This window comes from Rhinopithecus roxellana, chromosome 15, assembly GCF_007565055.1.
Source record: "Rhinopithecus roxellana isolate Shanxi Qingling chromosome 15, ASM756505v1, whole genome shotgun sequence".
In the NCBI taxonomy this organism is placed as follows: domain Eukaryota; kingdom Metazoa; phylum Chordata; class Mammalia; order Primates; family Cercopithecidae; genus Rhinopithecus; species Rhinopithecus roxellana.
Genome location: NC_044563.1, coordinates 119,395,482 through 119,422,528, shown reverse-complemented (window position 1 = coordinate 119,422,528; position 27,047 = coordinate 119,395,482). Strand labels below are relative to the sequence as shown.

At 34.1% G+C, this 27,047-nt stretch overlaps 1 protein-coding gene across 1 annotated transcript in view; it reads right to left on the bottom strand.

Moving 5' to 3' along the window:
* The window catches only part of DYNC2H1 (dynein cytoplasmic 2 heavy chain 1), a 385,005-nt gene that overhangs the window by 293,760 nt on the left and 64,198 nt on the right, over window positions 1–27,047 (bottom strand). Inside the window, exons 39-50 of the mRNA XM_030918805.1 lie at window positions 25,998–26,205; window positions 23,377–23,506; window positions 19,908–20,063; window positions 18,460–18,719; window positions 17,045–17,291; window positions 15,983–16,134; window positions 14,804–14,948; window positions 12,651–12,753; window positions 12,014–12,181; window positions 5,242–5,372; window positions 3,831–4,079; window positions 3,223–3,331 (exon numbers count right to left, since the gene is read on the bottom strand). Of these exons, the coding sequence (XP_030774665.1) occupies window positions 3,223–3,331; window positions 3,831–4,079; window positions 5,242–5,372; window positions 12,014–12,181; window positions 12,651–12,753; window positions 14,804–14,948; window positions 15,983–16,134; window positions 17,045–17,291; window positions 18,460–18,719; window positions 19,908–20,063; window positions 23,377–23,506; window positions 25,998–26,205 (2,058 nt within the window). The remainder of the gene's footprint in view (window positions 1–3,222; window positions 3,332–3,830; window positions 4,080–5,241; window positions 5,373–12,013; window positions 12,182–12,650; window positions 12,754–14,803; window positions 14,949–15,982; window positions 16,135–17,044; window positions 17,292–18,459; window positions 18,720–19,907; window positions 20,064–23,376; window positions 23,507–25,997; window positions 26,206–27,047) is intronic.

Genomic DNA, 27,047 nt, shown 5'->3' with positions numbered 1-27,047 from the left:
TTTTACTCTAGCCTCAATAAACTTGTGTTCCATAAATATAACAAAATATTCTGTCCTCTTGGAATTTATACCTACGGTCATCCTCTGCCCCTTATCTTCCCAATAAGTTTTTATCCTTCAAGATGCTACTTCCCTAACTAGTTAAGCCTATGAGCCTTTCTTGACTACCCATTAGCTAATTAAACACTCTTTCTCTTTCACGTACTATTTAAGTATATCACTTTTTAGTACTTATCACATCATTTAATAATGAATTACTTCCTTCTCATCTCCAATTAGACTCTAAATTTCTAAGGACAAATATTTGATAATGTTCAACATTTAACCTTAGAATATTCTTACCTAGGTGTCTAGAACAAAAATATGTTTTACATAAATGAATGAATGAACAGATCAACTTGTACTAGAAATCAGAAGAACTGGTCCGTGGCCTGCTTCTATGCATGCCAAATCATGAAGATGAATAGAATGATGAAAGGCCAATCAAAGTTGATTAAGACTACAACTTCAGTCTTAAAGACAGACTTCAAGATAGATGGCCTGGAGCACATCTTGTTCACTTCCACAAATTAAAATAGTATTTAAAACTTGGCCCTGCATATAAGAGGCATTTAATAAATATTTGTTAAGCCAGTATGTTTACAATTCACAAGAAACTATAACATTAAGTGAAAAGTCCTTTGCTACATATCCAAAGTAATGTATTCATATAGGGCCCATCAGTCTGATCCCTACTTTTTCTTTAGGTTCAACTAAGAGGCACCAGACCACCCCCACCTCACAAGCTTGTACATACTTGAACACATGCACACATAAATCTGCATGATATGTTTTTCTTTAAATTTTAGACATACCAAGACATTTTTTATTTCTTAAATTTAGCAAACAATGCCAACTCTACCTATATATTATATACATTAGGAAATAAGAATTTGAAATACAAGAAAGACACAAAGCCTACTGAAGACTTCTTCTGAAAATAAAATGCCAAAATCTGACTTGTCATTTTTACCATTATATTTTGATCATAAAGGCCAATTTGTCTTAAAATAATGATTATTGGGTTAGTGCTTATCTGAATGTTTGCTTTCAAAAAGAAAAAAGAAAAAAAAAAACCATCTGTATTTCTGGTCTCTTGTCAGCCAAAACAAACAATGTCTCCATCTAGTGACAGCTGAAGCAATATGCAGGAATGCGTTCCTTAAATATCAAAAGACGTTCATTAAAACGGCCACAAACGCTGTAAGTCCACTCAAGTACTACCTCTTTCACTAAGCCATTATCCCTCAACTCTTTAACAGAAATGGATTTACCACTTGTCTAATTAGAGCATCCTGGTCTGTATTTCTCATCTGGGCACTAATGTTTAGATATCACATATTATAAACTAAATGTTTTCTTTAACCAAAGCTGTTAAATTCTGAAGAAAATTTCTCCTCAGAGCAGTAGCATGATACAAAGCAAGTATTTATGAAAAACTGAGTTGAAAATGAGTTCATATAACTTTGTCCTTTGATCCACAGTGATACCGCCCATACAATTGAAACTAGTTTTTAAGGTTTATTTTGTACTTCAATAACAAAACACTCTTGATCCAGGTTTAAAACTAAGCTACTTCCTCCCAATCACTAACAGTGATTACTCATAGAAAGATTCTAACAAATTTAATAAATTCTTAAAAAAAAAAAAAGAGGAAGAAATACAGGAATTCACAAGCATCCTCCCCAGGAAAACACCAAAAAGGTCAGGTAACACCACAGACAACAGGAGAGTACCACAATTTGCTGGGGACAGAGCCACAGCAGAAGAGTAGCAACAGTTCTTAGTTCAGGTTGCAGGGACTCAATTAGGGAGTCACAATAGCCAAATGATAATTCCCACCCTACCCCAGAGATTTTAATTTAATGTGTTTAGGGTAGTAGCAAAGAATTTGTTTTTAGTTGTTGTTGTTGTTTTTAATTATCCAAGTGATTCTATGTGCAATTAGGGGTGAGAAATGCTGAGGAATATAAGTGGACAGTGCTTCATGTTATATCTCAGAGGAAAAACAAGACTTCAAACCATAGAAATCTTGAAAACAAAACAATAAATATCTCTACAATCCATAGAATTCCAGATACATAGAGAGCCCACTTAGCCATAAATTTCTAGAGTATTTGTATTAAGATAGTCCTCTTTCAAGTGGTATTTTTCTATTATATAGATGCATACTTAAAGTACTTATAAGTTCCTTTTTTTCTTACAAATCATTTTAATTTCTTCTTTTAAAAAACAAGATTACTGGCTCACATCTGTAATCCCAGCACTTTGGGAGGCCAAGGCAGGAGGATCACCTGAAATCAGGAGTTCCAGACCAGCCTGGCCAACATGGTGAAACCCTGTCCCTACCAAAATTACAAAAATTCGCTGGGTGTGGTGGTGTATGTCTGTAATCCCAGCTACTCAAGTGGCTGAGGCAGGAGAATTACTTGAACCTGGGAGGGGGAGGTTGCAGTGAGCCGAGATCGTGTCACTGCACTCCAGCCTGGCGACAGAGCAAGACTCTGTCTCTAAATAAATAAATAAATAATATTACTTATTACTTGATTTGTAATATCCAACTGAAGAAGGAGAATGTGCATTTTTCCAGGTTAATGAATGCAGCTATATTCCAGACACATGAAATGTGGGCACTAATGTGTAGAATTATGTGGAATTTCATATATCTGGAGTATACGTATATTCATATCCATACTAAGGCCATACTATTATATAGTTATACAACCATGCCACTACTGATAGGAAGGTTCTATCAAATGTTTGTAATAATAAATTATACTACCTATTCTCTTGCATACCAGTTCTTTTATTTCTGTGGGTTAAATTCCTACAGATAATAGAATCGTACATCAAAGAGTATGGCACAGCTTTTAATAAGTCCTAGTTGATAATTTTCCCAAAGGTTATAACAAATAATAACCCAGCAAAAGTATACGTAAGAGTCAATTTTTCTGAATATTCACCAATACTCAATATTAACAATTTTTATGTCTTAAATTATTGGTTTTATAAAAATGGAGTCTCTCAATTTTCCTGCCATGAGCATGTTTAACACCATGTCTCCTAAGTAAGAACTATGCCAAACGTTCTCCAAAACAAAGTAAATTTTGCACAAGATAATTTTACTTGGATAATTTTTATGCCATTATTTTCATTTTCTTTGAAAAGAAACTAGTCACTTGCCAGAGGACAAAAGGCTATTGATCATCTCCAAAAACGTAGGATGTACAAACTGGTAATCCTCAAGAAGTAAAACTACCTGTTGTGCTTCAATTCCTGCAAGATGCAGCACCTGCAAAATAAGAAAATACTTTTTAGTGCCCTTTACGTATTTTTGGTGCAGTTAAAAATTATCATTTTGTATGTAAAGTATGCCAGTATCGTGTGTTTATTTATTCATTTATTTCTATTTCAGTAATTAAAAATCAAACTTTAGCCATATAATTTGGAAAGTAAATCCAACCCCTAAGTAAATACTAATTATTTTATAAACAAGTAGATCATTTTTATCTCTACCCACATATTTCCTGTGTAAATTCCATCCTTCTGCTTATCATTCATGTCTGTCTAACATCCCATAACCTGGAGTATCTGGGTCTTAGAAATTCTAATAGTATTCTCTTTCCTGTCTATAGATAAAAATATAATTTTCTAATAATCATGGAAAAAATAATCTAAATTAAAATAAAGACTATGTTGTATAACAGAGAATTACAGGTCTTTAAAGATGTTTAGAACAATAACCAATGTAATTTAAAAACAAATAAAGCAAAAGAGAGTGGGCAACTCACATGTTTGAGATCATTTTTGAACTGCTTCAGTTCATATCCTCTGGAAATCTTTGGAGAAAACAGGACCGCTCCGTGCATGTGACTGACTAAAGAAGTGATGGTCCGACGACCTACACCACTGCGTCCTGCTAATAGAAGTGAACCTCCAGGGAAACTCAGCACTCTATCTATCCTAGACATATACTCCAAGACTTCGTGGAATAGTAAAATGTCTAAATTCTGGTTATCTCGTCCATAATGAATAAGACCCTTTGAAAAAAATCAGAATATTTTATAGTTAATGTAAGCCCTAACTACAAAATAAAAATATTACTTATCTAGGTTAAAATATTATATTTTGATACATTCAAGAAAAAAGGTGAAGTGACTACATATCCTCTTACACTCAATATTTTATAAATCCAGTAATCTTGGGTAAATAAATTGGCACTCTCTAAGGAAAAACTCATGTCAAACAAGTTCAAGGGTCCGTGAAAATCAGTTAGTTTTGGTCATTACTACACTAGTAAAAAGCAGCATGACATAGCAGGTTAATTATAGAACTTTAAAATTGCTCAAATTTTATTAGTTGTTATGAATCAGTGTGCATAGACCATGAAAAAAATCCCCAAACTCTGGAAACCTAGTGCCTACAAAATCTTTTGTCAATGTTTGTTCTTTCGCATTGCTTGGGAATGAATCAAAAGCTAACACAGGTACCATAGTCTGCCAGGGACCACCTGATAAAGTGCAGGAAGGGAGAAAGGAAAATTAGACTTTACGTACTTAACAACTTTCAATGCTTCAAAACTTTGCAACATCCATTCCAGGCGAATCAGTTTACCAGATCATGAAAAAATGTTTCCTGATATAAAATCCACACTAACATTCAATATAAATATTAATTTTTAAAGCAATCATTTGCAATAGTGTTTCTTCTTCTTGATTATAACTAAACTTTAAAAGAGAAAGAAACTCTCTAGGATAGTGCTGCTCAAAGTTTCAGTGGACCAGCAGCATCAACATCATCTGGGAGCCTGTTAGACATCTGGACTGTCTGGGTCACCTAGTGAATCTGACACTTAAGAGGATGAGACCCAGGAATCTGCATATTTTCTAATCTCTACATGACTCTAATGCTCTCTAAAGTTTGACAACCACTGCTCCAGAGTAATTTCCTGATTAACATTAAACCTCATTAACACTTCCAACATACCTTTGCCCAAAATGTATCTTAGCAGTTTTACACATATCTATGTAAGTACCTGTGCATCTCGTACATCTGCCACAATGGACTAGATTCCAAAAGATAAGAACCAGTTTTGCCTGTTCTATAATCTGTCATATTCATGCCCTCAAAATTTTTATAATAAATATTTTTAAAAGACTATAATGACCAAATCTCAGTTCCAATTCATGATTCATATTATACCTTTTTAATAACATCCTTGAGATCAGTAGAGTTTAGTTTTCCAAGTGGTTTTCCATGTGGAGGTAATGGTTGTCCTGGGGCTGCCCTTGCTCCTGAATTATGCCGAGCTCCCCATGTAACATAGAAACTATCTGTAGAAATAAACGATATTTTTGTTCTATATGCATTACTCATAATGAGAATTCAACAAATACATTGCTTACAAAACAATTTTTAAGTTAATTAATCCAAATAAGATCATCTTCAGAAGGGCAAAGGCAAAATACTTTAAAGGGTACATTATCAGGTCAATAAAATCAGGTGAAATACAATGACTGAGTCAGGCAAGGTGGCCCACACCTATAATACCAGCACTTTCTGAGGCCAAGGCAGGAGGATCACTTCAGCCCAGGAGGTCAAGGCCAGCTTAGACAACATAGCAAGACTCCATCTCTATAAAAAATTTAAAAATTAGCCAGGTGTGGTGGCATGCACCTGTGGTCCCAGCTACTTGGGAAGCTAAGGCAGGAGGATCACTTGATCCCAGGAGTTTAAGGCTGCCATGAGCCATGATTGCACCACTGCATGGGCAACAGAGTGAGATTTACCTCAAAAAAATAAATAAATAGAAAAGAAATACAAAGAACTTCGATTGCAATATCAAACTCTACCTGAAAAGTGACTGATGGCGCCACGAGTCTATATTCTGCCCCCTCACTTCTTTCTCCTGAAATGAACTGGTTTCCTTCTACCTTTCTCCTACTACTCCCCACTGTCTACTCTCAGATTGTCCCATTTTCCTTCTTCTTCTTCAGAATCTATATAAAATTTGTAAGTTAAAAATAGTTCACATAAAATTAGCAAATAAAACAATCTCAAAACTCTCCTTGAAAAAGGACATGGATGTATTAATACCAAAAAGAGCCCTAATGCTTAAAAAAAAAAATAACCAAATTTTAATCAGAAAACAAAAATCCCCCAAACTTCCCTTAAATCCACCTATAGCAGGGTTCCTGTTACCATACAAGGAAAGTCTATTCACCATTCTATCGAACTTTTTCCTTCCCAACTCTTCTGGGAGACTGTTCCACCAAGCATTCTTGTCACATGCTCGGTTCTACATTCCCCTAAAATAGCAACCTTACCTTCCCTAGACCCAAGCTACTTCAGGTTCTCCCTACTTTCACCATCACATTTTTTACATTATTTTCTATCTGTACAGGCTACTATACTAAAACTCTTATTTGGGAACAATAATACAGTCACAATCTCCAAATCTAAATCTTCTTTGCAATCATTATCCCAACATGACCTTTGTGCACCTCTTCTTTTGCACTTGCATCTATATAACCCTACTTATCATGCCACAACTACCAGTCCTTTTCAGTTTTCTGCTTTATCCCTTCTATATTGATATTCCCTGGGGTCCAATTTCAGTCTTCTAATCTTTTAATTCTAAAAATTCTCCCCGAATCATTTAATCTTTTTTTGTCAGTTAAATTATCAACTATTTATATACCAAAAACTCACCTACTACTTATCTTTAGGCAAAACTCCTATGTTCTAGGCTAGTCCCGTATTTCTAGTTGCTTAACAGACATATAATTCATGCATTCATTCACTAAATACTTACCTATTGAGCACCTGTTGTTTAAACAAGGTACTCTCTGCCTAAGTATTGCGTAAGACAAACATGATTCCTACCCTCATAAATGATCAACTCTATGCAGATTTCCAAATGACATGAAAAAAGATTGCAAACATTCAAGCACATGTACAAAACTGAACTATTATCCTCACATCTCATCATTTCTCACTTGGACTATTGCAGTAGCCTCTTACCTCGTATCCCTGCTATAAGTTTCTGCCCCCTCAAGTACATCTTCACTAGTACTAGGGTAACACATACAAAAACAAAACCTGATTGTGCCACACCACGCAATATCACATATAGCTTTCCACTTCCTAAAACAAAACACCAAACTCCTAATGATGGCCCTCTACAATCTGGCTTCACTGATTGCTTGAATATTCTACCTCTCTCTGCACTATATACTCTAGTTTTCTCAAGCCTCTGTTTCTTTGCACATTGCTTTTCCCTTGTCTGGAATATCCTTCACTTACTCTATTCATCCTTTAAAACACAGTTTGAGCACTTACAATTGTTTTAACAAATTTAAAACTTAGGTATAGGTTAGGTATAAATCTTTTTTTTTTTTTTTTTTGAGACGGAGTCTCGCTCTGTCGCCCAGGTTGGAGTGCAGTGGCCGGATCTCAGCTCACTGCAAGCTCTGCCTCCCGGGTTTACGCCATTCTCCTGCCTCAGCCTCCCGAGTAGCTGGGACTACAGGCGCCCGCCACCACGCCTGGCTAGTTTTTTGTATTTTTTAGTAGAGACGGGGTTTCACTGTGTTAGCCAGGATGGTCTCGATCTCCTGACCTCGTGATCCGCCCGTCTCGGCCTCCCAAAGTGCTGGGATTACAGGCTTGAGCCACCGTGCCCGGCCTAGGTATAAATCTAACATAACATGTATAATACTTGAATGCTAAAAACTACACAACACTGATGAAAGAAAGCAAAGATCTAAATAAATAGAGGGATTAGATAAATGGAGAAAATGGGAAGACTCAACAGAGAAAAGATGTCAATTCTCCCCAAACCAATATACAGATTTAAGCAATTCCTATCAGAATCTCAGCAACATTGTTTATACATTCATAAAATATTATTCTAAAATCTATATGAAATGACAAAAAAACAGAAATAGCTAAAACAATTTTGAGAAAGAAGTCTAAAGTAGGAGGAATCAGTCTAAACCAGTTTCACAACTTATATAGTAGCTAATCAAGACAGTGTGGTACTGGCAGAAGGACAGATACGTAAATCAATGGAGAATCCAGAAATAGAACCATGTTACCAATTTTTGACAAAACTGCAAAATCTATTCAGGCAGAAAGATAGCCTTCTCAACAAATGATGCTGGAGCAAATAAACAACCACAGGCAGAAAAATAAACCCTGACCGAAGCCTCATTCACTATACAGAAATTGATTCACAGTGGACCACTGACTCAAATGTAAAGCATAAAACTATAAACTTTTCGGGAAAACATAGGAGAAAATCTTCAGGATCTACAACTAGACAGCCTCCTTAAACTTGACATCAACACATCCTTACAATGAAAAGTGATAGGTTAGGCTTCACAACATTATATAAAAACTTTTTATCTGTGAAAGACCCTGTTAAGGGGATGAAGAGACAAGCCTATTGAGAGGGAGAATATATTTGCAAACCATATATCCAACAAAGGACTGGTATCTCTAATATATACATATTCTCAAAACTCAACAGTAACAAACCAATTGCCGGCTGCAGTGGCTCGCGCCTATAATCCCAACACTTTGGAAGGCCGAGGCAGGCGAATTATCTGAGGTCAGGAGTTCAAAACCAGCCTACCCAACATGATGAAACCGCATCTCCACTAAAAATACAAAATGTAGCTGGGCGAGGTTGTGCGTGCCTGTAATCCCAGCTACTTGGGAGGCTGAGGCAGAAGAATCGCTTGAGCCCGGGAGGTGGAGTTTGCAGTGAGCAGAGGCTGCACCACCGCACTCCAGCCTGGGAAACAGCGAGACTCTGCATCAAAAAAAAAAAAAAAAAAAAAAAAAAATTCTGATTAGAAAATGGATAAAAGACTCATATGAAGACATTCTACCAAAGAGGACATACAGACAGCAAATATTACACAAAAAGATGTTCAACTTCACTAGCCATTAGCAAAATGCAAATTAAAGCCACCATGACATATATACGCTTACATGAATGGCTAAAATACAAAATAGTAACACCATCAAATGCTGGCAATGATGAGGAACAATACCTCTATAAAAAACAGCCTCTTAGTTGCTTAAAAAACTAAGCATGCAAGTACCACACAACCCTGCAATTGCATTCCTGATCATTTATTACAGAAAAACAAAAATCTATGTTCACACAAAAACCTGTACAAGAATATTCATAGCAGCTTCATTCCTAATAGCCAAAAACTGAAAACAACCCAGATGTCTCTCAATAGATAAAGGGTTAAAGAAATGGTGGTGTATTCATATGACGGAATAAAAAGCAATAAAAAGAAATGAACTATCAAAACAAAACAATCGGCATGTATCTCCAGGGAAATAGGTTGAGTCAAGATAACTTTCCTGAAATCACAAAATTAAAGAAACAACAGATTAGTAGTTCCCAGGAGATAGGACAGAAGTGAGTATGGCTACAAAAGGGTAACATTATAGATCCTGTGGTGATATAACTGTTCTGTATCTAAACTGTATTAATGTCAATATCCTGGCTGTGATGCTGTGCTATAATTTGGACAGATATTACCATTGAGGGAAACCAGGTAAAAGGTAGATGTGTTCTCTCTGTAATTAATTTTTATAACTGCATGTGACTCTGTATCTCAAAAATAAAAAATTGAATTTAAAAAAGTTTTACTCCCACTGCTTCAATTGACCAACCTTAAAAAATGGTTCCAAGTAACTTCCTCAAAGCAGAATTATTCTCCACCTCTTCTAGAACCCTACTATCCAGCATTTATCTCAAACATATTCAGAAAAGTTATATTAATTATAAAACATTCCATACTCCACTGTAATTATCATTTTAACCATCTACTTCCACAAACATTTGTGGTATCTAATCACACTAGCAATAGTTATCATTGTAAGCAAAGATTTTTATATCTGTTTCTGTCATTAGATTACAATCTTCTTTTTTTTTTTTTTTGAGACGGAGTCTCACTCTGTCGCCCAGGCTGGAGTGCAGTGGCCAGATCTCAGCTCACTGCAAGCTCTGCCTCCCGGGTTTACGCCATTCTCCTGCCTCAGCCTCCCGAGTAGCTGGGACTATAGGTGCCCGCCACCTCGCCCGGCTAGTTTTTTGTATTTTTTAGTAGAGACGGGGTTTCACGGTGTTAGCCAGGCTGGTCTCGATCTCCTGACCTCGTGATCCACCCGTCTCGGCCTCCCAAAGTGCTGGGATTACAGGCTTGAGCCACCACGCCCGGCCTACAATCTTCTTAAGGACAAGAATGTATCTAGTTTATTTTTATGCCTCCAAGATTAAATTTTTCTTAATAAGCTAATCTTTCAATATGTGAAAATCCTATATGACTGGATCTAACATATGTCAAACCTGTATTTTTTAAAAAGAAAACTCGACTGGTGTGGTGGCTTACACCTGTAATCCCAGTACTTTGAGAGGCTGAGGTGGGCAGATCACCTGAGGTTGGGAGTTCGAGACCAGCCTGACCAACATGGAGAAGCCCCATCTCTACTAAAAAACACACAAAATTAGTCGGGCATGGTGGTGGCACATGCCTGTAACACCAGCTACTCAGGAGGCTGAGGCAGGAAAATCACTTGAACTCGGGAGGCAGAGGGAGCGGTGGTCTGAGATCGGGTTATTGCACTCCAGACTGGGCAACAAGAATGAAACTCTGTCTCAAAAAAAAGAAAAAAGAAAACCCTTCACTGAAGAGAAAAATACCAAAAAAAAAAGACATATTTTATTTATTGAGTCTTACATAGGAGACTCTGAAAGATACCAATCTTTTCAGAGGATTCAGACACCCAATTAGGTGCCAATACTATCTTATGCCCAAAGGATTTGCCACTTTCTTTGCAAAAAGAGACACTACTGACTCAATTTTCAGACAGAGAAAGACGGTACCATTTAAGAACCTAAGCCTCTCCACACTAAGCCATGCAAGCTACAAGTCGTACTGACATAAACCATCACTCTAAGTCAAGCAAATTCTGAACTATTAATATGATCAGACTTCTCTCAGCATTTCATCCTTCTTGAAGTTTCTCTTGAACCCATTTCCTGATTCAAAAACTCAGGAGCACCTAGAAAATTCCTTTTGTCAATTTAAACATCTTTCCCACCTTCAAAGTTCCCTTTAGGATAGGTACTCATGGATTTCAGACCAATATCAAATCTAGAAATGTACAATATACCAAATGTATATGTTGGTGCAGAAGTAACTGTGGTTTTGCCATTAAAAGAAATTGTATAAAATATATTTATTATATAAAATATTTTTGAAGCCTAGCTTTATCCTCTGAAAAACTAAGCACATTTTGTGGCCTGACAGCAGTTTTATTAGGAAATATTTCCATATTGCAATCTTCTTTTAACAAAAGACCCTCTCACAAGGATGACTTTCATATTACATACATTACTCCCACAGTAGTTTTCAAAATGCAAATTGGTTATTAAACAGTAATCATTGCAAATGCAACACAGCAGCTTTGACTGAATGGTATTATGCTTTCTTTACAATAACAGTAGATGAAGATAGTAACAAGCATATGTAAGTTCTACGCTAATGACATTATAGGTAGTGACAGGAATAAGAATGGCCATTGCTCTTAGGCAAAAAGGTCATTACAATCAAATATGAATTTTCCCAATGATCTTCATGTTTTATATACACGTAACTGTTTTTAAAAAAAAAACTTTTATTAAAATAATCTTGCACTGCCAATGTAAAACAGTATGGCCTGAACTCCTTTTTTCTAAGAAAAAAATTATTGCCATTATATTTTGTTTAAAACATGATTACTGAAATCCAGCAAAAAAGACTGAAGAGTACCTTATGGAAAAAATAATATTAAAATTATTCAAAGTGTTTATTTGTTTAGACCTATAAAATCATGCTATGGGTAAGAAAAATATTTCTAAAATCCTTGTAACAGTTATATATTTGCATAAGCTCTATTACATTACCTGACATATTGTCTAATACATCTGAGCCCCAATCTCCTTGAAACACTGATGTTAAAATGATGTCAAATAAATGAAGTTCCTTTGCACCAACAATTTTGTCACGAAATAAGCGCCGTGCTTCATATGCTACAATTTCTAACACATAATCTAGTGGATGGTTTGAGGATCCTAGAAAAGGCAAAATTTTATTTAATTGTAATATAATGATTTTTAAATAATCTGTTTAACATAATATTAGAAAGAAATAGCAGGCATCTACATACCGTAATTTTGGCATCAGATAAATGGAAGAAAGGAAAAAAAGTTAAAATTCATTTTGTTAATAACTCGGTACATGTTTGTGATTACTTAAAGGTAACATTAAATAGTATCATCTCTAGTTGTTCAATAAAAACAATTCCAGAAAGCATACTAAATACACTTTGCCTCAAATATAATGATTTCATTTTTCCCAAAAGGAAGTTTTAATAGTGACAATCATACATAGTTTGGAAGAAGAAATATAGTAATTTTAATAATAATATTTCTATTTAATAATATAATTTGTGATATAATACTCATCTATTACAAATACAATCTACAGAATAAATGTGCACGCACACACACACACACACAGATACACACGAGCAAAACTCACCTCCTTCTAAATCATATCTAAATAAGCCAAGAACCCATTGGGTAAGAATGCAAGGAGTAAAGAAATAGTGACTATAATCATCAACTGTAAATTTGGCTCGCACCTGAAAAAGAAAATACAGTAAACAATCTTTCTACTGTCTTAAATATATAATCATGTTATAAATTTGTCAGTCTCCTTAGACTCAGAGGAATACTAATTTCTACCTGTAGATGGAACTGGATTTCAATATAATTGACTTCATTATCTTTATATTTTATGCACTTAAAAATATTATTCTGGCCAGGCGCAGTGGCTCATGCCTGTAATCCCAGCACTTTCAGAGGCTGAGGCAAGCAGATCACGAGGTCAGGAATTCAAGACCAGCCTGACCAATGTGGTGAAAGCCTTTCTCTACTAAAAATACAAAAATTGGCCAGGCGTGGTGGCACATGCTTGTAGTCCTAGCTACTCGGGAGGCTAAGGCAGAAGAATCACTTGAACCAAGGAGGTGGAGGTTGCAGTGAGCTGAGATCGTGCCACTGCACTCCAACCTGGGCAACAAAGCAAGACTTCATCTCAAAAAAAAAAAAAAAAAAAAAAAAAAAAAAACATATATGTATATATACACACACACACACACATACATATACACACACACACACATACATATTCTAAGCAGGGTTCATAGGCTTCAACAGATGGCCATAAAAAAAAAAAAGGCTAAAAAGCCCTGCTGAACATGAGAATTCAATAAAAACAAATCTAACCTTTAAATATGATGGTAGCAATTCCAAGGTACTCGCGGGTCTAGGTAAGACCCATTTCTTAATGCTGGGAGCCATTAAAACAATTTATGTTCAAGAAGTCACTGAACAAATCAAAGTATCTCTCTTCAATATACAACCAACCAGTAAAAAGCCTGTCCCTTCCTCTCTATGGACAGAGCCATTACTCGTATTCTGATCTTGACTACCTAACATCTTTATTTTTTTAAAAACAAAGGAATTTCTTGCTTTCGAACTTATTTTTTTTTTTTTTTTTTTTTTGAGGCGGAGTCTGGCTCTGTCGCCCGGACTGGAGTGCAGTGGCCGGATCTCAGCTCACTGCAAGCTCCGCCTCCCGGGTTCACGCCATTCTCCTGCCTCAGCCTCCGGAGTAGCTGGGACTACAGGCGCCCGCCACCTCGCCCGGCTAGTTTTTTGTATTTTTAGTAGAGACGGGGTTTCACCGTGTTAGCCAGGATGGTGTCGATCTCCTGACCTCGTGATCCACCCGTCTCGGCCTCCCAAAGTGCTGGGATTACAGGCTTGAGCCACCGCGCCCGGCCATCTATTCCCACTTCTACTCCGATATTATAAAAAGCATCTTCCACAAACATGTCCATAACTTGTACATGCTATTCCCTTTATCTAAGAAGACATTCTTTCACCTCCAGCTACTTGGTGAATTTCTATTAATTTTTCAAAACTCAGATCAAACTTTACCTCCTCCTTAACAACTACCGCATACAACAAAGTTATTTACTCCTCCTCTGTGTTATCTCTGTAAGTTAGACATACCATTACTGCTACATTTATTACACTGTATTAATCGTTTATTTATATGACTCAGTCCCTCACTGGACTGTGAACCTTCAGTAAAAAGAAACTAAGTCATCTTTACATCCCTAAGACTACCACTGGCAAGAAAAGGTGCTCAACAAATGTTTTGTGCATCCTCAATGCCTACTTTCAACTATCTTCCCCATTTTATCTAGGGAGAATACTTTAGACATTTCCTCCCAGTCAGGAAGAAAAAAAGAAACATCAAAGACTACTAGCAGGTTTGAAGCCTGGAAGACACAAACTGATAGAAGTCAGGAAAAAGATCTGTTTTGGGAAAGCAGATAAACTCAATTCTAAATATGCTAAATTTGAGCTGACAGCAGAATAACCATCTACCACAAATTCATTCATTCAACAAACATTGAGTGCCTATTAGAAATTGTGCCACGGATACAAGAGTGAATAAGGCACACACAGCACCTTGTCTTCATAGAGTTACTCTCTACTAGAAAAGTCTAATAAACAGGAAAGTAAAGCCTGGGTATCGACACAGAGGTCAGAATTAAAAGTAGACCTTTAGGAATGATACTAATAGACATGAAAGCTACAATTTAGATACATATCTACCTGTTCATACACTTGTACCATAGATCCTGCTAAAAGATTAATTTTTGATGAAGAACCCCAAATAGAATGATTCTTCAGATTTTTATGTAGAACTGGTTCCAAATATGCTCCATAAATCGTTTGTAACTGCTCTCTTTCTGGGTAACTAAAAAAAAGGGCATATAAGAAGAAAGCTGAAATAAATCAATATTTCAAATTAATATTTCAATGTTAAGTTACAGCAGTGATTTTCAAACTGTACTGCTCTGAGACCTACATATCTCCAAAGCTTACCCAGGGGCTAAGACTAGGCTCATTGCCCCCATCCATTCTCATTTCAACCAAATTATATCCTGAAATATCCATTGTCAACTACCAGAAGGTGCTAGAGAATGCCCAAGAAATTATGTTAAAACATAATTGTTTACAAAACACTGATCTTTAGAAAAGACCAAAGGGAAATTTTTCCTTTGAAAAGCATTTTTGAATTACACAAGGCCTGTACACAGGGCAGTAATCCACCTCAGAACCATAAAAGTAAAACTAATACAACAAATAAAATCAACCCCTTTCTACCAAACCAAAATACATTTCAGTATGGTTTAAATGGTAGCAGGAACATTTCTAGAAAAAAAAAAGTTAATTGATGGAATACAATTAGCACAAAAGTATGCACGTAAGGTTTTGTCATATTCAAATATTTGTAATGTAATATAATGTATATTAAATATAAACAGAGGAGATACTGTCATAGCCTCTGTAACAATTACAGACCATGGAGATGATTAGCAGTGATGCCACCAGCCATTAAAATGATCTAATTCTCCCTTGTTCAGATTCAAATTCTCTTTCGGCTATCTTCACAAATTTGATAGTATTTTTGTTTTATGAACTGCATAAAATATTTAAATCTAAAATCCACCATTCAGATTCCTGAGACTGACATTTTGGAACACAGACCACACAAAATAGTCTTGTTTTATTTCCTGTTATATGTCTCACAAATAAGATACTTTGATTAAAATTTGTATCATCTTAAATTATTGCCTATATTTTGAGAAGGAGAGGAAAAAATATCAGAGCTTAACTTTGACCATTTTTATATTCTAAATTTTAAAGTATTACTATAATACTTTTAATAAAATTCAACTATATGATATCTTCCCAAATAAAAAAAATTTGAAACACGAAGATACATACTCTATAGAACAAAGACGAACAATGGAAGTAAATCTGGTATTAAGTTTATGTCTTCCCAGTCTTCCTCCAGCTGACATAGAAGCCACAATTTGAATATTTTCTAGACCAACCCATTCCAAATTTTCATCATAAAATCCTTGATATGTCAATACCTATTTGAAAATAAATATACTTTAAACGTTTTATACCTAACATTTCCTAATCATGATAAAGATTATTTTTGCCTAAAGTTTCAATTGTTTCTAAATGCAATCATTATTTACCTAACTCAAGAATTTAAGATTAAAAGGTATCCAAAATTATTATATCACTGAAAAATAATACTGTTCAAATCTCTGTGTTCTATGAATGTTAGCTAAATTATCCTAGTGTTTACAATGCTTTTCTCTCTAATAAACACAAAAATCCAATGATATTATAAATCGAGTAGCAATTAGCCTAGAAAATGAAAGTATCAGGAAAAATATGAGAAAAAATTTGTTTTTTTCTGTAAATATTTTATCATATTCTGCAGTTACATAATAAGCCTAAATTTGGACCTATATCATAATAAACTCTAAGAATTTAAAGTTTCTAATGTGATGTAAATAACATAAAGAAAAAATATATTCCACACTGATTCAGGATATGTGATCTCAAATCCTTATACAGGCAAAAATGGAGAATAATGGGTTAAAGTAGCCAGAAAAAAAACATGACCAAGTCTAATCGCTGTCAGAAGAATGCACACTTTAAACCATGAAGCAAAAATTTCTCCAACTCCACTACTAGGTCCAGCTTTTGTTTTCCTCCTTGTTTCAAGAATAACAGACAAGTAATAGATGTAGAGTGAAGGTTGTTTCTATCCCCCCTGTCATATATCATCTTGACGTAATACTAACTTCTAAAGAAAGGAAAATCATAGAAAAACTAGAACAAGACTGAAATGTTTCAGGAGTTTAATTTCCATGACAAATGCTAGATAAAACTGGCCCCAAATGAAGAATGCATATTTTCTAAGAACAGTGAATAAAATTAAATTGTTTCCAATTAGATTAAAACACTTCAAGCGATATGACTTACCTGTTGTAGGAAAGCTACCAAAGTACTGGTCCCCCATTTATCAAGTTTGGGTAGGTTGATATCTTTTAAGTACAGAACAAGTCTTTCACAGTCTTTTGGTCTGTATACACGACCAGTATTAGTACTGATTACCATACAAGTCTGGCTCAGTTTCTGCAGGAGATGTCGAGAAGTGGTTTGTGCACTACAATGAACTGTAGCAATTTGAGTGGATCGGAGTTGTGAAAATGCATACCTGAGCAGCATCCTACAAAAAATGCATGACATCTGACTTTGATAAAAATGCAATCAACAAAGTACATTTTATACTCAATAAGAAATGTCTGTCTCATAAATATTTCAGTTTCTAAAATGTTTATGATGATAGGGAAAATGGTAAATACAGACATGGCTTCTATAACTATCAAAGTAACTTTCTAACTTTTAGACTAGAAAAACATAAATTCATGTTTTAAGGCATTGTGAGGACTGTTTTCAGCCAAAAAAAATCAAAGTTCTCAGAATTAATCTAGTTCGATAAAGTATATATTAAATATACCAACCCTGTTTCCCCACAGTTGAAGGAAAGATTTTAAGTTCTATGAGTTTTTAAAAAATTACTATGATTTTATTCAATTTTTGAAATTACTACTCCCCCACTAGAAATATGAAAATAATAAACCATGTTTCCTTTATTTCAGGAGACTATGCTCCATATTCACTAAAACTAGGCTGAAATCCACTGAATTAAAAGCTACTTTTACACAGAGATCTAACTACAAATTTTAAATTTTATAACTAAAGCAAATGGTATGTGAGTATACCTAAGGCATTCTTTTTTTTTTTTTTTTTGCTGTATTATATGGATGGATTATTTTTAAGAGTATCTTCTCAGATTGCTGTCTTTCCAGTAGAAATCACATAATCTGGCAAAGAAAAGGACACACTATTCCCCATAGTTCTTTTTTTTTTTTTTTTTTTTTGAGACGGAGTCTCGCTCTGTCGCCCAGGCTGGAGTGCAGTGGCCGGATCTCAGCTCACTGCAAGCTCCGCCTCCCGGGTTCACGCCATTCTCCTGCCTCAGCCTCCCGAGTAGCTGGGACTACAGGCGCCCGCCACCTCGCCCGACTAGTTTTTTGTATTTTTTTAGTAGAGACGGGGTTTCACCATGTTAGCCAGGATGGTCTCGATCTCCTGACCTCGTGATCCGCCCGCCTCGGCCTCCCAAAGTGCTGGGATTACAGGCTTGAGCCACCGCGCCCGGCCAAAAAAAAAAAAAAAACACAGTACTTATTTTTACAAGTAATGAAAATAAAATGAATCTTCCATGAAAATTTAAATGCTACTTTAATCAAAACCATAACAAAAGCCATTAAATCAATTAGGGGTGGCAGGAATAAATCCACAACATATACTTTTGCCAATATTTTTCTTACCCTTTGCCACATCCTTCTGGTCCTACCAGAATGAAGGGCTGTTTAGTATCAGAACTTAACCATGGTTTGAAATAATCTAGACTTCGTTGCATGTCAGGAGTCTGAACGACTGGAAGAGTTAAGCCATTACTGAAATCATCAGCAGTCAAGTTTTCTGGCTTCTTAAGCGTATATGTTGCTAATCGACCTCTAGTAGAGTCATAGTAGGTATCCATTGGTTTGCGAAAGTCTGGAGGAGATTCTCGTGCCCAGTGAAAAACCTTAAGAGAAAAAAATTGTGATAAGTTTTCACATACTCCAGAGTGTGTGACATTCTTAAATTATTCCAAGTAAATATCCCAAAAGTAAATCATCTTAGTTCCAAGAAAAGTTTATATACACTATACCCATTTTATCATTAATGTAACATTTTATCTCAAATATTTTTCTCTAAATGATCATTTATGCAAGTAAATTAAAGTATGTATAGGAGATAATGACTTACTGGATATTTATTTATACACTAAGGTATAAATATACTCCATTTTAATGGAGTTCTTATTAACATTAAATCACAAATTACAGAATGCAGAAATCCTAAAGCCCTTCATTTCTACCATATTCTGGTACTGTCCATTACAGTGTCACTACCACTGCTCTCCATCTGCTATTCTTCTTTTTAATACTGAAAACTGTTATCTATGCAGATATAAAGCAGAGTCAGCCCTTAATGCTACTCTTCAATACATTTATTCTGAACTTTGACAAGAGAGTATGTGCTTAAAAGCAGCATATAGTATGGCACTGAGTGGTAACAATGAAAAGCATCTGGCAACAGAGGCAACAGGACAGTCACAGAAAGGGAAACGGAATAGAGAAAGCAGTAGGTGACACCAACAAAGAAGCAGTAAAATGAGAAAAAAGGCTGAAACATAATGTTAGAGCCGACCCAAAGGAGTAAATGTCCAGTAATCTCAGTAGAGGCCAAAAGGAAAAAAATCCCTTATTATTTAGAATTCAGCTTTATAAACAACTAGGCTGTAATACAACTTTAACATATATTAAAGAAAATATTTATTAATAATTAATTCATCCTAGTATTCCTAATTCCTAGAACTGCTCTGGTTAAAAGGATGACAAAAACTAAACTATTTTAACATTTTAAATGAATGAAATAAGTATTAACATAGATAAGTAGGTTCAAAAATGTCTAACTTAAAGATATGGTCCAAACTTTAACTTATGAAACATTATTTTATAAAATGTTAAGAATATCATCAAACATCATAAAATAACTCAAAGGAGAAAATATATTTACACACATGTAAATACATTATTACTCAATTGAATACATAATTTCAAATTTTAAACGTTCCCTATCTTATAGTTATAAATTATTGTATTTTGGCAGGTAAGAGTTAAAGAAAAGTTAAAGTTTTGACTAAATATAGGCTATAAATATGCATTACCTCTTTGGTAAATTCCAAACGTGATTTCATATTCAGATTTCCACCAAGTCCCCTTATGAGATTAATAATAAATTCGTCATGATCTCTGCAACCATGTAGATGTGACAAACCATTCATCACAGTCCCAACCAAACTTGTTTCTACCACATAGTCATTCTGTTGATTAAAATCCATGACACAGACAGACAAAGGCAAAGATTAACCAGTAAACACAGAACCATACAGACTGATGTTCACACATCTTTTCAATAACCATTTTTAAACTCGCTCCACTATTCAAACTGTAGAAAATTTGGATTTCATTTAATTTTTGTATACACTTTGAAAATAAAAAGTAATCATGAAAGTACAGTTGTGTATTTCTAGCTATCAGTGCTACAGTCCTCAAATAGATACATGGTTTATTTACTTCCTAAACCTGAAGAGTATTTTTAAAAAAAGGTAAGTTAGTGAGCATTGTTCCAAAAAGAATAGATGTTCATTTCCTCTTGCTGATAAAAAGAAAATAAGAGGCAAGAGCTAGATTGATGGCACTAGAAAAGAAAGGTTAGTAAAAGCAGACATAAATGAAAAACCATATGGTGCTTTCTCTGAGAGAATTTTTAAATAGAACTTCTGGACTTAAGTGCTGTGTAGATGGTTTGATCTGTAGGCCCCTCTGGGGCACCTGGTAAGTGTTAGAGAGTTAAAGAAAAACATGACTCTCAGTCTTTCCAGAAATATTTACTGAGAACCAATCATGCATTAGGATCTGTATGTGGTGCTAGGTTTGTTTTGTTTTGTTTTGTTAAAAGCTGGAATAAACCGAGTCCCTGTCTTCATGGAGCTCAAGCATAGTACAGGAAATTGTTAACAAATTGTGGTAAGAGCTACAGGGCAGCAGTACAGAATATTGTCAGAAACAGTAACTCAGATTGACGGCTCACGACTTCTTTAAAAAAATAAGTGACATTTAAGCTAAGACTGAAGGATGAGCTTATGCAGAGAATACAGCACATGCAAAGAAAAACATCACAGTTAAGGAACTAAAAAGAAGTTATGCCTAAGTAAGCAAAGAAACAGTGTTTTAAGTCAGAGAAATAGGCAAGGGCCAGAGTGCAGAATTTATCAGACATGGTAAGGAGTAAAAACTTTATTTGCCTTGTCTTTAATATGTTTTTTATAATAGAGTAAAATGACCCAGTTTACATTTTAAAAGGATCCCTCTGCTTAAAAAATAAATATTTTGGGGAGAAAGAAGAAATGGGAGGAAGAGCAGGAAGAAGGGAGAAGAAACAAAGAAATCTAGATAGACTCAGGCTAAGAGTTCCAGATTTTAAAGGTGAGATAAAGGAAACGTACATATTTTCTTCTATATTTTCTTATTTGCTGAATTCATAAAAGAAAGCAAAGATTTACCCCATAGGCTGAAGAAGAGAAAAAGGAAGAAAGCAAAGTTCTAGTTATAAATACAATTTCAGCATTTGACTAGAGAATTCATTGTGGTATACCTCGAAGCTTGTGCATGGTGAACAACATACAGGATAAAAAGAAAAGAACCCTTAACACTTTAAATAAAACAAACAAACAAACAGCGATGTGACCTCAAAACATAAGCCATTTTTTTTTCCTAACCGAATCTTTGGTATTCACTCTATTATTTAATAATCTTATCGTGTTGTCATTTCTACAGTCACAAACCCCTATATATACATAAATACATTCCATCTAATATGATACTCCTATTCTAACATTCACATATCTATGAACAGATTACCTCAAAGTATGTGCATTGGAAAGTTTTGTTAGGCTCTGAATGTTTTATACGAATGAAGTAACATATCTAATGAGAAGGTGTCACAATGTAGGCATCAAGTATATAATTAAGCACAATACTATCATTCATTTGCTATCTCTTAACATCATACTTGGTTCTGGGGACACAATGAAGAGTGTGATAAGCTTGGTCCTTGCCTTCAAGGTGCTTAAAGTTTAATATAAGCAGACAATTATAATATAGTTGGTAGATGCTGTATGTTGCTACAGAAACACAAAGGAGGAGACAGCTCAGTCAGACTAGGAGCTAATGGGAGTGTTCTCTTTCCTAGGCCTCCAGGAAAATCTACCTCACTTGCATCACTTCCTCACAAATCTCTATTCCTCCATTTTTCATTCTTACAAAGTTAGAAAAGAAAAAGGTTGAGAAAACCAAAACAAACCATCATTTCTCTATATCTTGTTCAGTCCCAAAGTATTGACCTCTAAATCAAGTTCAGATTCACAATCAGATACTTTAAAAAAACTCACTGCTATTTATATCTTCTATTTTGTATATGTTTTCATTTTTCATAAAAGCAATGGCATAAACATGCAGAATATCTGAACACCTTCCATGGTCTTCTTTGCATGCTAAACTTTTTTCACATTTCAAATTCAAAATCAAATGTGATCTCCTTTTAAACCTCTTCTAAATGACAGCAATATTCTCTTCATCCTGCTGAACTGTGATTATCTGTTTGCATGTCATTTTCCTCCATTAGATAAACCCTTCTCAAGGAAAGGAATTACCTTGTTAATCTTCACCTCTCAAAGTCTCTCTTGTATTATGCTTCACATATGCTAGATGGTCAACGTTTTAACATAAACAAATATTTGCATTATTGCAAATAATTCACCATCCCTTTTCTACTTTAGTGTTAACTTCACATTGTTTTTAACCTCATATATATCATACATGATATATACATATACCATATACATACGATATATGCATATACCACATACATGTGATATATACATATATCGTGCATATGATATATACATATATCATATATTATATAACACATGATATATGGGATATATGGGATATATGGACCTATAGATCACATACATGTGGATATATAGACCTATGGATCACATACATGTGGATATATGGACCTATAGATCGCATACATGTGGATATATGGACCTACAGATCCATACATGTGGATATATGGACCTATAGATCACATATATGTGGCTATATGGATATATATCGCATATATTTGGATATATGGATATATATCGCATATAGGCATTTATTGGTATATATAGGTGTGTATATATAGGTGTACATATGTCTATCAATACCTATATATCATATATACATATGTCATATATATAGGTATTTACTGGCATATCAGTAAAAAGTGGCAGCAAGATGGTTTTTGCTAGTAAAAATTAGAAAGACATTCTAGTAATCAAGATTTTTAAGTAAGCAGTGTGAAGTATTATGAAAGAAGTAAAATGTTTTAAGGCTAATACAATAAAAGGCTATGCTAAGAGATACGATAGTTACGCGAAGAGATATAGAGGAGTAACAGTGACAAAACCCACCTCTCACCTAACCCCCACATTCCAGCAGAGTTCTACCACAAAGCAGTTAAAATAAGGATCACTCTTAATCATACTTCTCACCTTGATTAATTATGAAATACTATGGTTAATTTACCTGCTTTAAAAGCCATTGTAAAGCCTTTTCAAAATAATCTCCAATCCAATTTTCAAGATTATTTCTATATTCGGCGGGCTGATTCCTCAACCAAGATTTTATCAGAGAATTAAGATCTGTCTCTTCATCACTGAAACAGATTAGACAAATAAATTATTTAGGAAGAAATTATCAATTTACCTTAAAATAAATTTCTGCTCCAATAAACATTATTCTACACGTATATTTTGTCTGCTAGCATACAACAGGTGGCTTTAGTTACTTTACTATGTGTATGTGTGAATAACAGTTACATCTGTGTGTGTATACACACATATAATATATGCAAACACACATGCATATAGGCATATATACATATATGTCATTTTCTATAAAACAAATTTCATCTATTTTATTATAAATATAAACTAAGTAAGAATTATATATCTACACAACCTACTCTACATAGGCTCTACATAGCCTACAGTGGTCTAAACCATTCCTACTCAGAGTGGTCTGTTTATTAGAAATGTAAAATCCCAAATCCCTCTCCAGACATAATAAAGCAAAAATCTTCATTTTAATAAGATCCCTCAATGATTCAAATGCACATTAGAGTTTAAAATGCACTGATCTAAACTGTAATACAGATCTTTAGAAATATTTTTTCTCTATCCTATAAAAATCCAACTACCTAAATTCCCATGCCACTATTAAAACTTAAAGATCTTCCTAAAGCAAACTATAAATCCTTTAGCAAAGCACATCATTATCTGGGCAAAATCCAATTATTTCACCAAAATCCAATTGGTAAAATAATATTCACATCTTATTCAAAATTATACCTTACATAATTATAAAAAATTATAGAAAATAATTTATATTATTATAGAATTGACAAGAGCTCATGATTTGTGTCATTTTTTCGGATCTTCTACCATTGTTTCACAGCAATTAACAAATGACACTGATGCCTTGAATCTCTGCTCTCACATTTTCTATTCAGTCTAATATGAAAAAAAAACTGAAACATCAAAGAGGTTAATAATTAAATAACATTAGATTAGCCCAAAGTAGGCTCCTTCAGAATAAAGAGTTTCTTACCAATGGTATTATCTCAATGTCTATGAGACTATATGTCTTGGTTTATCCAACACAACCCTGCTTCATACCAGCAGTCCCAGCATCATTAATAACAACATTCATTTCAGTATTAAAAGGTCCACATTTGGCCTATCACATAGCAACTGCTCAACAAATATCTGCTAAAGGAATAAAAATGAAGCCTAAAACTAAGATATAAGCTGAACACATAGCAACAAAACAGTTAATATGTATTTGTATTTTACATGAAATGATATACATTCATTATGCCTTTCACAATACCTGATTCACCAACAATTTTCAACTCCTCTACAGCAATATGTGGTCTTTTTTTCTGCTAAATATGTATAGTATTCTACTTACTGCTTAGTTCACTTATATTCCATCTTGTATAAATGTTGGTTTATTTTGCTTCCTCTATGTGAAAGTATTTTCCAAAAAGGTAAGCTCTCTATAAACATTAGTTTTACTCCTTTCTAGCTCTCTCTCTCCTAAGGTGCATAGTTTAATACCATATATATAATATTTAACAAGTACTTTAAAATTTAACCCAAAACTTACCTTTATTCTATTTTTCTCACAAGATTATAAGAACACAACTAATAAATATGATAAATTGTGTGTCAATGCTGCTATGAAAGCTGTAAACCCAAAATTATATTATCGTTTAATAATACCTCAAAATATCAATTGAAGTTTCTGGCTAATTTAAAGTAAATGTTTCCTACAATACTGTCAAAGAAGTAAGCAACTAAATAATTTCAAAACATGATTTGAACCAATTTTATTACATTGTCATGTGCCATACAACACCTAAAATGACTTTAAATAGTCCTAAAAAAATTAAATGCTATACAGGATGATAAATAACCAATTGGAAAAGTTAAATAAAAGTTTCTTACTTATGATATTACTAATTTTCAAAAATAAAATTGGTGCAAATGTCCATGCTCTGGTATGTGACTATTTTACATGATATCTAAAATTGGTTTATTATTCATTTTCAGTCTTGAGGCCTCTTCCAAATACACTGAAGAAGAAAAAAAATATTAAGTAAAGAGGTATTCAATTTATAAAATGAAAAGACTGGGTCATAGGACCTACAAAACCTGAGTTAGCCCTAAAATTCTATGAATCTAAAATTAAATAGATTAAATTAATTAAATTCTATAATTAAAATATTGTTACTCAGCTCTAAATTATTAGCCTCTAGCTCATAATTAATATGTTCACTTCTCTGAACTCAATCAAAATACCTCAGCAAAATAATAAAGAGAACAAATTTTCTTGCTGTTTCATTTAAACAAAAATAATAATTATTTCATAATTGTGATATAACTAAAACTGCTAAAATAATTCAATTTTGTAATAAAACAGGAACTCTCTGAATTAATTAAAACCTAACAAAAAAGAAGTTAATCATAAATGGGAAAAATATTTATTCATTATTCACACCACACTTACTTTACTTAATATGAAGCCAGGATAGTAAAAGAAGAATATTCTAATATAATGTATATAAATAATCTATGGCTTACCTAAGAAAGATCATTCCCATTCTAGATATTGTGGCTGGTGAGGCACAACTTAAATCATGAGTTTCAAATACAAAGTTAACATTTGGGCCAAACTGAATCCTTTCTCCACTGGGCATAGTGAGTAGTCGATTGTCATCCAGAACAGAATTCAGAGACTCTATCCATTCAGGGTCAATATCACCATCACAGATTATCCATGAGCTGACATCTATATTCAAATCAAAACAGCAGAGATAAAATAAAAACATATGCTGTGATAATAATTACAAATAAGGACTAAATCAATTCTTAATTTTCATATGAATTTGTACTGTAAATATGCTGGAGAACACACAGGCAATCCTGGCTCAGCTGGCCAAAGATTCAGATATATATCATGTATTAATATTTTATCTATAAACATACAAAATAGGCAATTTCACTTTAAAAAATGTAAGGCGTAAGTATTTTTATTCCCACAACATATTCTTCAAACTTTTGTCTTCTACTATGTCATGAGAATGTACAAAGGCTTGCTCTGTTGTACATCTTTTAGAAAATACAGAAAAATCCAATTTCCAGTGCCTTGCATGAGAAATAAAAAGTTCACCGCTGTCAAATTTTCTTGACATATAAAAAGGTGACCTCAAAGGGGGAAAAGTAGTGACCAATTGTATACCTAGTCTTTCCAGGGTTAAACCTTTTTTTTCCAGCTTTCCTAACATGGGAGTGGTTAATACTATACTTGGACTTTTGAAATAATTCAAAGAGGAAAATTTCACTGATAAAAGTGTGAGAAATACATGAAGGTAATAACTGGCCTTTACTTAATGTGGTATTATACAGAAAAAGAAAAGACTACATTGAAAATCCCTTCCAATGCTTTCACTTACTGCCTTAGAAAAATAATTATTAATTAAATTATAACCTGGCAAAAAGTAAGGAATCTCCTCTGATTCCAGCCAAAAATTCTCTTAAAAAACGAAGTCAACAAATTTAGACCAGGAAATCTGCAGTTTTACCACTTAAATTTTCAAAAGTATTCAAAATACTTTATTCAAACTAATGAGT